General features: G+C 44.1%; 1 protein-coding gene across 3 annotated transcripts in view; it reads left to right on the forward strand.

Moving 5' to 3' along the window:
* LOC118939591 (vegetative cell wall protein gp1-like) overlaps positions 1 to 13459 on the forward strand; it is a 17354-nt gene extending 3895 nt beyond the window's left edge. For all 3 annotated transcript variants that reach the window (XM_036947783.1, XM_036947784.1, XM_036947782.1), the window contains 3 exons: positions 7446 to 7535; positions 12245 to 12349; positions 12571 to 13459. In XM_036947783.1, the coding sequence (XP_036803678.1) occupies positions 7481 to 7535; positions 12245 to 12349; positions 12571 to 12902 (492 nt within the window). In that variant the 5' untranslated portion in view covers positions 7446 to 7480 and the 3' untranslated portion in view covers positions 12903 to 13459. The remainder of the gene's footprint in view (positions 1 to 7445; positions 7536 to 12244; positions 12350 to 12570) is intronic.
* The last annotated feature ends 168 nt before the right edge of the window (positions 13460 to 13627 follow it).

The following is a 13627-nucleotide window of genomic DNA, read 5'->3' on the forward strand; positions in this document are numbered from 1 at the left end:
AGAGAGAGAGGTCACTATGGTGGGTAAGAGAGAGAGAGAGAGGTCACTATGGTGGGTAAGAGAGAGAGAGAGAGAGAGAGAGAGGTCACTATGGTGGGTAAGAGAGAGAGAGAGGTCACTATGGTGGGTAAGAGAGAGAGAGAGAGATCACTATGGTGGGTAAGAGAGAGAGAGAGAGAGAGAGAGAGAGAGAGAGAGAGAGGTCACTATGGTGGGTAAGAGAGAGAGAGAGAGAAAGAGAGAGAGAGAGGTCACTATGGTGGGTAAGAGAGAGAGAGAGAGAGGTCACTATGCTGGGTAAGAGAGAGAGAGAGGTCACTATGGTGGGTAAGAGAGAGAGAGAGGTCACTATGGTGGGTAAGAGAGAGAGAGAGAGGTCACTATGGTGGGTAAGAGAGAGAGAGGGGTCACTATGGTGGGTAAGAGAGAGAGAGAGATCACAATGGTGGGTAAGAGAGAGAGAAGTCACTATGGTGGGTAAGAGAGAGAGAGGTCACTATGGTGGGTAAGAGAGAGAGAGAGGTCACTATGGTGGGTAAGAGAGAGAGAGAGAGGTCACTATGGTGGGTAAGAGAGAGAGAGAGAGAGAGAGAGAGGTCACTATGGTGGGTAAGAGAGAGAGAGAGTCACTATGGTGGGTAAGAGAGAGAGAGAGAGGTCACTAGGTGGGTAAGAGAGAGAGAGAGAGAGAGAGAGAGATCACTATGATGGGTAAGAGAGAGAGAGGTCACTATGGTGGGTAAGAGAGAGAGAGAGAGGTCACTATGGTGGGTAAGAGAGAGAGAGAGGTCACTAAGGTGGGTAAGAGAGAGAGAGAGAGGTCACTATGGTGGGTAAGAGAGAGAGAGAATTCACAATGGTGGGTAAGAGAGAGTCTGAAATAAGTCAGATGCTCTGAAAAGCAGAAACAGCCCAGCTGGGATTAAAAGTTTAAAGGCATTAAACCTGGTCAGAACTGGGTCAGAACCAGGTCAGGACCAGGTCAGAAAGAAAACAACACATGGAAGAAAGGGAGGGTACAGAGTTTAAGGGGCTGTGTAACTGTGTGTGTGTGTGTGTGTGTGTGTGTGTGTGTGTGTGTGTGTGTATGTGTGTGTGTGTGTGTGTATGTGTGTGTGTGTGTGTATGTGGGTGTGTGTGTATGTGTGTGTGTGTGTGTGTGTGTGTGTGTGTGTGTGTGTGTGTGTGTGTATGTGTGTGTGTGTGTGTGTGTGTATGTGTGTGTGGGTGTGTGTGTATGTGTGTGTGTGTGTGTGTGTGTGTGTGTGTGTGTGTGTGTGTGTGTGTGTGTGTATGTGTGTGTGTGTGTGTGTGTGTGTGTGTGTGTGTGTGTGTGTGTGTGTGTGTGTGTGTGTGTGTGTGTGTGTGTGTGTGGGTGTGTGTGTGTGTGTGTATGTGTGTATGTGTGTGTGTGTGTGTGTATGTGTATGTGTGTGTGTGTGTGTGTGTGTGTGTGTGTGTGGATGTGGATGTGTGTATATGTGTGTGTATGTGTGTGTGTGTGTGTGTGTGTGTGTGTGTGTGTGTGTAACGTTGGTAGAATGCGTTGTGTGGCAACAGGGCCCTTGTGCAAGTTGTTGTTCTCCAGCTTCCCCCGAGGAGGGGGAGAGCGGGGAGGGGGGGGGGGTCTTTCGGCAGTATCACTCTGGACCTAGTTTCAGAAGTCCTCATCTCTACAGCAGGCATAAGTAGGTGACAGAAAGTGGGTGACTGGGTGTCGCTCAGCATGAAAAGAAATTACCTTTCCAATTACCTAGTGACACGGTAGCTCCCTGAACTTGGGACTACTACAAGTATTAATCACTATCATGTGGGATAATGTCACAGCTGACAGTGACAGAAGGGAACATCCACAGTCAATGACCTTCTTGGTACCTGGTAGATTGAGACAGTGGAGCAGCCGGTTCCTCAATACATTTTAAAAAATAAAATAATTAAACACATGATGTAAACACTGTGTGTGTGTGTGTGAGAATCTAACACCTGGCAGACATAACAAGGAGAGTTTAGAATTCACTTGCGAAAAAACATTATTGGTACTGCTAGGCAGCTGGGGGTGCAGGAATTGAGACTGTGTAGCAGGCATGAAACAGACTCCTTCCCACAGCAGTGTAGGTACAGTCGGAAAAGGGAGGGCTGTCTGCCAATGCGTGACCTATCCCCTACATAGCCTAATACAAGTGTAACGGTGACGCTTTCACTCTGTCTCTGCGTGGGTGCTGTGTGGTTTACACAGCCTTAGAGAGACTCTATGGAAAGGGGGGGGGGGGGGGGGGGGGGGGGGGACCAAGCTGTCTGCATGACAAATGGACACCCCATTCGCTTCCCAATGCGCAGCATTGCGTTGCAGAGACATCGTGTGAGTGGAACTGTACGCTGTAGACGGCTTGGCAGAAATGGTAGCAGAAGGTGAACGTTGAAACTCTCGTTGCAGACACGTCTCCAGATGATGCTGCGTAACATTTGACGCAATGACGCTGTGGGTGTGATAGAAGCGTGTTCACGTCGAAGTTCACTACAGGCAGACATGTAACTAATAGCGATTTGATGGAAAATCCACTTTAAGTCTGAGATAGAGTCAATGTGGAGGCTATATACAGGGGGTACTGGTACAGAGTCAATGTGGAGGCTATATACAGGGGGGTACAAGTACAGAGTCAATGTGGAGGCTATATACAGGGGGTACCGGTACAGAGTCAATGTGGAGGCTGTATACAGGGGGTACCGGTACAGAGTCAATGTGGAGGCTATATACAGGGTGTTACGGTACAGAGTCAATGTGGAGGCTATATACAGGGTATTACGGTACAGAGTCAATGTGGAGGCTATATACAGGGGGTACCGGTACAGAGTCAATGTGGAGGCTATATACAGGGGGTACCGGTACAGAGTCAATGTGGAGGCTATATACTGGGGGTACCGGTACAGAGTCAATGTGGAGGCTATATACAGGGAGTACTGGTACAGAGTCAATGTGGAGGCTATATACAGGGGGGTACAAGTACAGAGTCAATGTGGGGGCTATATACAGGGGGTACCGGTACAGAGTCAATGTGGAGGCTATATACAGGGGGGTACAAGTACAGAGTCAATGTGGGGGCTATATACAGGGGGTACCGGTACAGAGTCAATGTGGAGGCTATATACAGGGGGTACCGGTACAGAGTCAATGTGGAGGCTATATACAGGGGGGTACAGGTACAGAGTCAATGTGGGGGCTATATACAGGGGGTACCGGTACAGAGTCAATGTGGAGGCTATATACAGGGGGTACCGGTACAGAGTCAATGTGGAGGCTATATACAGGGGGGTACAAGTACAGAGTCAATGTGGGGGCTATATACAGGGGGTACCGGTACAGAGTCAATGTGGAGGCTATATCCTTGGGGGTACAGGTACAGAGTCAATGTGGGGGCTATATACAGGGGATACCGGTACAGAGTCAATGTGGAGGCTATATACAGGGGGTACCGGTACAGAGTCAATGTGGAGGCTATATACAGGGGGGTACAGGTACAGAGTCAATGTGGGGGCTATATACAGGGGGTACCGGTACAGAGTCAATGTGGAGGCTATATACAGGGGGTACCGGTACAGAGTCAATGTGGAGGCTATATACAGGGGGGTACAAGTACAGAGTCAATGTGGGGGCTATATACAGGGGGTACCGGTACAGAGTCAATGTGGAGGCTATATCCTTGGGGGTACAGGTACAGAGTCAATGTGGGGGCTATATACAGGGGGTACCGGTACAGAGTCAATGTGGAGGCTATATACAGGGGGGTACCTGTACAGAGTCAGTGTGGAGGCTATATACAGGGGGTACTGGTACAGAGTCAATGTGGAGGCTATATTTGGGGGTACCTATACAGAGTCAATGTGGAGGTTATATACAGGGGATACCGGTACAGAGTCAATGTGGAGGCTATATACAGGAGGTACCGGTACAGAGTCAATGTGGAGGCTATATTTAGGGGGGTACAGGTACAGAGTCAATGTGGGGGCTATATACAGGGGGTACCGGTACAGAGTCAATGTGGAGGCTATATACAGGGGGTACCGGTACAGAGTCAATGTGGAGGCTATATACAGGGGGTACCGGTACAGAGTCAATGTGGAGGCTATATACAGGGGGTACCGGTACAGAGTCAATGTGGAGGCTATATACAGGTGGTACCGGTACAGAGTCAATGTGGAGGCTATATACAGGGGGTACAGGTACAGAGTCAATGTGGAGGTTATATACAGGGGGTACAGGTACAGAGTCAATGTGGAGGTTATATACAGGGGGTACAGGTACAGAGTCAATGTGGAGGCTATATACAGGGGGTACCGGCACAGAGTCAATGTGGAGGCTATATACAGGGGGTACCGGTACAGAGTCAATGTGGAAGCTATATACAGGGGTACCGGTACAGAGTCAATGTGGAGGTTATATACAGGGGGTACAGGTACAGAGTCAATGTGGAGGCTATATACAGGGGGTACCGGTACAGAGTCAATGTGGAGGCTATATACAGGGGGTACCGGTACAGAGTCAATGTACGGTGGGCAACTGTTAGTCGAGGTAATTGAGGTAATATGCATGGATAATAAAGGAAGAACCTCTTTCCTGACGCTAATCACGTAGAATGTACAGCATATTGTTCCCTTGACCTCATTATAACCCCCTGGCAGAAATCTAATTAGCACAAGAATACTAAATCCTCATCTAATTCCCCATCTAAATCCCCATTTAATTCCCCATCTAAATCCCCATCTAATTCCCCATCTAATTCCCCATCTAAATCCCCATCCAATTCCCCATCTAAATCCCCATCAAAATCCCCATCTAAATCCCCATGTAAATCCCCATCTAATTCCCCATCTAAATCTCCATCTAATTCTCCATCTAAATCCCCATCTAATTCCCCATCTAAAACCCATCTAATTCCCTATCTAAATCCCCATCTAATTCCCCATCTAAATCTCCATCTAATTCCCCATCTAATTCCCCATCTAAATCTCCATCTAATTCCCCATCTAAATCTCCATCTAATTCCCCATCTAAATCTCCATCTAAATCCCAATCTAAATCCCCATCTAAATCCATATCTAATTCCCCATCTACATCCCCATCTAAATCCATATCTAATTCCCCATCTAAATCTCCATCTAATTCCCCATCTAAATCCCCATCTAAATCTCCATCTAAATCTCCATCTAAATCCCCATCTAAATCCCCATCTAAATCTCCATCTAAATCCATCTGTTTAAGCGAAGCCAACTGCTGTGTTTGTCAGTTCACGAGACATCCTGAAAAATCGGTCTTCTCACGAAAACGTCGGTATCGTCCGAACCATTTGCCCTGTGTGTCAGCCTCTCAACATCTCATCATGACAACATAGATGTCCATAAATATCAGATTATTTCATATTTATGAAGCAACTCGCCACAAGTTGTGCAGTCCAGACACTGTTGAGCAACAAGACAACAACCTTTTTCCAGGTAGTGCCTGTTTTTTTTCTGAGCATCCAACAGAAAAACAAATATTTCTGAAAGGTCCTATGATACACAGAACAACTGTTATCTAGAGTCAACAACGTTCTGCTTTTTTTAGCCGGAGGGCGGCTGGCTGATTTCAGACTTGGAGTCAAAGGAACACGCCACGGCCCCCCAGGTTGACATATCGAGCCTTTGTCTGGGAGATTAAACCCGGTTTGGTTGCGTGTTTGAGTTTCCATTGATAGTTTAAGCTCTGTTTCATTATCAAACCAGACATTGAAGGTCAAGACGACAGACGATTTTATTACTGTATCTGTGAAGAGGTTAATATTACGGACAAATCTGTTGTATACTAGACAGATTTACAGTTGATTTCCTCAATACTACAAACATCTGTTGTATACTAGACAGATTTACAGTTGATTTCCTCAATACTACAAACATCTGTTGTATACTAGACAGATTTACAGTTGATTTCCTCAATACTACAAACATCTGTTGTTTACTAGACAGATTTACAGTTGATTTCCTCAATACTACAAACATCTGTTGTTTACTAGACAGATTTACAGTTGATTTCCTCAATACTACAAACATCTGTTGTATACTAGACAGCTTTACAGTTGATTTCCTCAATACTACAAACATCTGTTGTATACTAGACAGATTTACAGTTGATTTCCTCAATACTACAAACATCTGTTGTTTACTAGACAGATTTACAGTTGATTTCCTCAATACTACAACAAAAATAAATTCACCTCAGTGACTAAGGAGATTATTGTTACTAGGAAGTAGGACCGACACTATACAAGACTAGTTACTAGGAACGACACTATACAAGACTAGTTACTAGGAACTGGGACAGACACTATACAAGACTAGTTACTAGGAACTAGGAACGACACTATACAAGACTAGTTACTAGGAACGACACTATACAAGACTAGTTACTAGGAACAACGCTATACAAGACTAGTTACTAGGAACGACACTATACAAGACTAGTTACTAGGAACGACACTATACAAGACTAGTTACTAGGAACGACGCTATACAAGACTAGTTACTAGGAACTAGGAACGACACTATACAAGACTAGTTACTAGGAACGACGCTATACAAGTCTAGTTACTAAGAACTAGGAACGACACTATACAATACTAGTTACTAGGAACTAATGCAAGATGAGTCACTGCAGTCCCTGGTTTAAATCGAAGCTGCCTCACATCCGGCCGTGATCGGGAGTCCCGTAGGGCGGCGCACAATTGGCCCAACGTTGTCCAGGTTTGGCTGAGATAGGCCGTCATTGAAAAATAAGAATCTGTTCTTAACTGTAAATATGTAAAAAGCTGTTGATGATTTTGCAAGTGCTATATAGGCCTAAATAGCATCATTGCTGATGTGAGTGACAAAGTAATGGTAACATTTCATTTGCTTGTTAAACCGATAGTAACAGTGAATCTATTTTGTTTTTTAAGTGGAGATCTCTCAACTATCATTCTCACGGCAGCACATTGGTAATAGTCAGTAACAAATAGCGTGACATTTGGTTACCACGGTGATGTAATAAATAAATTAAATAAATTACATTTATCAATATATTTTTTTTTTATTTTAATATATTTTTTAATTATTCAATTTATTTAATTGATTCAACCAGTTTTTTTGCTAATTGGGATTACCAGTAATAGAAGTTACAGTATCTTCAACGTCATTTGTTATTTTCTCTACTTCAGTTCAAAGTTCTGATTGGATAATAGCTTCTGATAAATGGCCGAAATGTACTGTCAAATTAAATAGCTGAAAATAGCAGCAGAGGTTTCTGGACTATAGGTTAAACAAATTGTTCCAAAGTTCAGGATAAAAAATAAAAAAAATCCATGACTCTGTTTGTTCACGTCTAACCAGGCTGATCCACTCGTTCGTTCTTTCTCTCTTGTCTCTTTTTTTTTCTCCAGGGAATTGAACCGTCGACAGGCCGACCAGAAGCACCATGACCAGTGTTAACTCCCCCGCCTGCCTCCTGGCTCGTAACCAGTTCTATAGAAGTAAAGATAAACCCTATTTTTAAACATTGACTTTGTCTCGTTCATTATTGAACTTGGACAGACAACTGGTTTAGTCTGGGTGTTGGTGTTTGTTTGTTTGATAGAGGATATGAAGAGTGACCTGAGGACACGTGTTAACTTAATGGAGAATTACTGTCAAACTCTGCACTTTACCTTTTGAACCATCGTGACAAATACTTAAGTCTTTTATACACTCTGGTTTATGTTTGATGAACATTTGGTTGACTGAACTTTGACCTCACTATCAACTCCTGGTCTAAAGAATTACATGACTCGTTTATATTGACTGTAGTCTAGTTTCCTCTGCTATTTATAAACAGAGGACAAACTCCAAAAAACGTAACATTTCAGAGTTGGATTCAACCTTTAGTTTAACCAGGTTGTCCCATTGTGGTCCAAATAACTCATTTTCAAGGAAGACCTGGCCAAGAAGGCAGCTCAAGTAAAAACCAAAGAAGACATTGGTCTTCATCTGTCATTGATCATTTGATTACGTACACAACATTCAAAATCACCGTAAGTATGGCCATCCAGCCTCGGCCTACAGTAAATCCTAACCCCAACCAGCCTCGGCCTACAGTAAATCCTAACCCCACCCAGCCTCGGCCTACAGTGAATCCTAACCCCAACCAGCCTCGGCCTACAGTAAATCCTAACCCCAACCAGCCTCGGCCTACAGTAAATCCTAACCCCATCCATCCAGCCTCGGCCTACAGTAAATCCTAACCCCAACCAGCCTCGACCTACAGTAAATCCTAACCACAACCAGCCTAGGCCTACAGTAAATCCTAACCCCATCCAGCCTCGGCCTATAGTACATCCTAACCCCACACTATACAGTGTACAGCAAGCAGTTTAGCAGTTACACCGGCAGTCCCTGGTGGCATTAAACTAATAAAACCAAAAGCTTCCCTTGACTAAGAAGAGTTTCAGTGTTGGATAGCCATAGCCAGCTAGCTAACATAGCATCCCTCTGTTATAGCCAGCTAGCTAACATAGCATCCCTCTGTTATAGCCAGCTAGCTAACATAGCATCTCTCTGTTATAGCCAGCTAGCTAACAAAGCATCCCTCTGTTATAGCCAGCTAGCTAACATAGCATCCCTCTGTTTGAGCCTGGTGTTTGAGTAGGCTAAACTAGCTAGCTGCATTCGCTAGCTAGGTAAGTGAAAGTGAAAAGAAATACAACTAAATTATAGCTCTCTCTCTCTTGCTTCTCTTACATTTTTTAAGAAATTAATTTGTTCAAAACTGTTCAACTATTGTCTTTCTCTCTCTTTGAGTCAACAACTCATCACATTTTATGCACCGCAGTGCTAGTTAGCTGTAGCTTATTCTTTCAGTACTAGATTCATTCTCTGATCCTTTCATTGGATGGACAATATGTCAGTCAGTTCATGATACAAGAGCTCTGATAGGTTGGAAGACGTCCTCCTGAAGTTCTCACATTTACTGTGTATGGAAGGGGGTGAGAACTCCCGAGTGGTGCAGCGGTCTAGGGCACTGCATCTCAGTACAAGAGGCGTCACTACAGTCCCTGGTTAAAATCCTGGCTGTGTCACATCTGGCTGTGATTGGGAGTGCCATAGGGTGGTGCACAATTGGCCCAGTGTCGTCTGGGTTTGGCTGGGGGTAGGCCATCATTGTAAATAAGAATTTGTTCTTAACTGACTTGCCTATTTAAATAACAACAAAAAATAAACATAAGCGTTCTAGGTTTGAAGTCAATGTACCTAAAGGAGGATGGAAGCTAGCTGTCCTCCAGCTACACCATGGTGCTACACCAGAGGGTGCTGTTGGGGCGACTGTAGACCTTTGTTGTTTAAATCAATTATTTGGTGACATGTTAATATATTCAGTATAGTTTTATCTAAAAATTATAACTTGTTTTTATTGTTTCACTATTTTTAATATTTTTTATTTAAATTCACTGAGGAGGATGGTCCTCCCCTTCCTCTGCTATTTATAAACAGAGGACAAACTCCAAAAACGTAACATTTCAGAGTTGGATTCAACCTTTAGTTTAACCAGGTTGTCCCATTGTGGTCCAAATAACTAATTTTCAAGGAAGACCTGGCCAAGAAGGCAGCTCAAGTAAAAACCACAGTTTTCAGTCCAACACGCAGTCTCAATCGGCTGAGAACAGGGCTGGTTTAGTGAAGGTCACTCACATACAGATCAGTGGTGAACCATGACTATTGGATCTACACCTTCAGAGGGACCAAGCATCTTCAAATGCGTTGTATCAAACTCAAATATCAAGATAATAACGGAAAACATAGCATCACTTAGTGCATCATATCTTCTGTAGTTGGACCATTCTAGTTGTAGTGAAGTAGGAGCAGTGATTTTTTTGATGTCATCATGAATGAATCGAACAGGCCTGGCCACCGCTCCTGGCTGCCTCACACACAGAGACCGAACCGGCATGGGCACAAAATGACACATAGCATAAAATAATGTGACCAACAAAACAGAAAGCACACTGTTTACACGACCTATGGTAGCTTAACACCACTTTGAAGCTGATAACAGTTCCTGCAGCCATCTTCATTGTGACACTACTACAACACAAGCTAGCTAACATTATGACACTACTACAACACAAGCTAGCTAACATTATGACACTACTACAACACAAGCTAGCTAACATTGTGACACTACTACAACACAAGCTAGCTAACATTGTGACACTACTACAACACAAGCTAGCTAACATTATGACACTACTACAACACAAGCTAGCTAACATTGTGACACTACTACAACACAAGCTAGCTAACATTGTGACACTACTACAACACAAGCTAGCTAACATTATGACACTACTACAACACAAGCTAGCTAACATTGTGACACTACTACAACACAAGCTAGCTAACATTATGACACTACTACAACACAAGCTAGCTAACATTGTGACACTACTACAACACAAGCTAGCTAACATTATGACACTACTACAACACAAGCTAGCTAACATTGTGACACTACTACAACACAAGCTAGCTAACATTGTGACACTACTACAACACAAGCTAGCTAACATTGTGACACTACTACAACACAAGCTAGCTAACATTGTGACACTACTACAACACAAGCTAGCTAACATTGTGACACTACTACAACACAAGCTAGCTAACATTGTGACACTACTACAACACAAGCTAGCTAACATTGTGACACTACTACAACACAAGCTAGCTAACATTATGACACTACTACAACACAAGCTAGCTAACATTGTGACACTACTACAACACAAGCTAGCTAACATTGTGACACTACTACAACACAAGCTAGCTAACATTGTGACACTACTACAACACAAGCTAGCTAACATTGTGACACTACTACAACACAAGCTAGCTAACATTGTGACACTACTACAACACAAGCTAGCTAACATTGTGACACTACTACAACACAAGCTAGCTAACATTATGACACTACTACAACACAAGCTAGCTAACATTGTGACACTACTACAACACAAGCTAGCTAACATTATGACACTACTACAACACAAGCTAGCTAACATTGTGACACTACTACAACACAAGCTAGCTAACATTGTGACACTACTACAACACAAGCTAGCTAACATTGTGACACTACTACAACACAAGCTAGCTAACATTATGACACTACTACAACACAAGCTAGCTAAAGAAAATCTGAAGATGAAATCAGATGATGATTATTAAGATTATTTTAAAGATTAAATACAAATTAAAACAACATTTAAATTTAAAAAAAAACATACATTTGTATAAATCCTTAGGGAAGGCCTAGAAGGCCCCACTGATACAGATAGACTGAGCAACCAGGAATGTCTCTGAAACGCTGCATGTGAATGTGCTTATCTGAAATGTGATAGTCACTGTTTTATCTCTCTCCATATAGTCACTGTTTTATCTCTCTCCATATAGTCAGTGTTTTATCTCTCTCCATATAGTCAGTGTTTTATCTCTCTCCGTATAGTCACTGTTTTATCTCTCTCTGTAGTCACTGTTTTATCTCTCTCCGTATAGTCACTGTTTTATCTCTCCATATAGTCAGTGTTTTATCCCTCTCCGGATAGTCACTGTTTTATCTCTCCATATAGTCAGTGTTTTATCCCTCTCCGGATAGTCACTGTTTTATCTCTCTCTGTAGTCACTGTTTTATCTCTCTCCGTATAGTCACTGTTTTATCTCTCTCTGTAGTCACTGTTTTATCTCTCTCCGTATAGTCACTGTTTTATCTCTCTCTGTAGTCACTGTTTTATCTCTCTCCGGATAGTCACTGTTTTATCTCTCTCCATATAGTCAGTGTTTTATCTCTCTCCATATAGTCAGTGTTTTATCTCTCTCCGTATAGTCACTGTTTTATCTCTCTCTGTAGTCACTGTTTTATCTCTCTCCGGATAGTCACTGTTGTATCTCTCTCTGTAGTCACTGTTTTATCTCTCTCCAGATAGTCACTGTTGTATCTCTCTCTGTAGTCACTGTTTTATCTCTCTCCGGATAGTCACTGTTGTATCTCTCTCTGTAGTCACTGTTTTATCTCTCTCCGGATAGTCACTGTTGTATCTCTCTCTGTAGTCACTGTTTTATCTCTCTCCGGATAGTCACTGTTGTATCTCTCTCTGTAGTCACTGTTTTATCTCTCTCCGGATAGTCACTGTTGTATCTCTTTCCATAGACACAACAAGCCCTACAGAGAGTATAAAGTCTACTGCAGTCTACAGCCTCTCTGATTGGTCGATGCTACAAGTACTGGTCTGGGTGACCATGTCAACACAACCAGGTGACTGAACCATCATATTCTCCACACTACTCCTTTAATGATGACATCACACAGTGGTTCAACTAGACTGGTGCTGTCTGTCTTGTACTTTGTATTGTCACCTGTCATTTGTTACTACTTGAGTACCGGCACCTCTTTTGAGTGTCCTCCTCGGGGTTCCCAGGAGCAGGGGGGGGGGGGGGGGGGGGGATTTACTAACCTCCACTTCATATCCTCCTCAGGGTTCCCAGGAGCAGGGGGGATATCTAAAGGATGGTGGGTCAGTGTGGTTCTGGGGAGCCCCAAACCACGCACCGTCCCGTCCAGCGCCCCCCCCCCCAGCCCACCGCCCTGCGCACTCCAGCCCACCACCCCTCCAGCCCACCCCAGCCCAGCACCCTCACCCGGCGCCCCCTGTCCAGCGCGCCGGTCCAGCGCCCCCAGCCAACAGAGCGGTCCAGCGCCCCTAGCCAACAGAGCGGTCCAGCGCCCCCAGCCAACAGAGCGGTCCAGCGCCCCTAGCCAACAGAGCGGTCCAGCGCCCCCAGCCAACAGAGCGGTCCAGCGCCCCTAGCCAACAGAGCGGTCCAGTGCCCCTAGCCAACAGAGCGGTCCAGCGCCCCCAGCCAACAGAGTGGTCCAGCGCCCCTAGCCAACAGAGCGATCCAGCGCCCCTAGCCAACAGAGCGGTCCAGTAGAGACACACCACCACCAATCAACAGGTTGAAACACACAAAGAGAAAAGACTCCAAAAGGAAGACACCTTCCACTCTGTCTGTCCTCTCAGCACAGAAATATGGACTTGATCAAGCCAGTCGGTGTTGGACCTGTTTTACATTTTGCGTATTCACATATTCAACCTCTATTCGCTGAAGCGTTACAGATCGCACGCTATCTAAACTTAAAGGTCATTTCTGATCGAGCCGACATATTTCAGCGTTTTACCGTGAATGCAGTCTCCACTAACATCGCCTTTTAAAATACCAATCACGCCGTAACGCTGAACTTCCGCGATATGGATTGAAAAGACCCCCCTTTGTATATTATTCCATACATTGGTATAAGATGTGAATTCAATCAAACACACAGTCCAGTTATACCCCCCCCCCCCCCACCCCCCACCCACACTTCCTTTCTTCGTTTCATAACTTGTCCGCAGCCTGTTCTTCTCTGTGCAGCACCACTGAAGGGACAAGATGTTCCCCTTTCTCCTGATACTGGCTGGTTGCCAGGCAGCAATATGGGAATATTCATACATGAGTGGAATAAAACAACTGCGTTTAGATCAGACCATATAGC

The sequence above is a fragment of the Oncorhynchus mykiss genome, chromosome 16 (genome assembly GCF_013265735.2).
Source record: "Oncorhynchus mykiss isolate Arlee chromosome 16, USDA_OmykA_1.1, whole genome shotgun sequence".
NCBI classification, from domain to species: domain Eukaryota; kingdom Metazoa; phylum Chordata; class Actinopteri; order Salmoniformes; family Salmonidae; genus Oncorhynchus; species Oncorhynchus mykiss.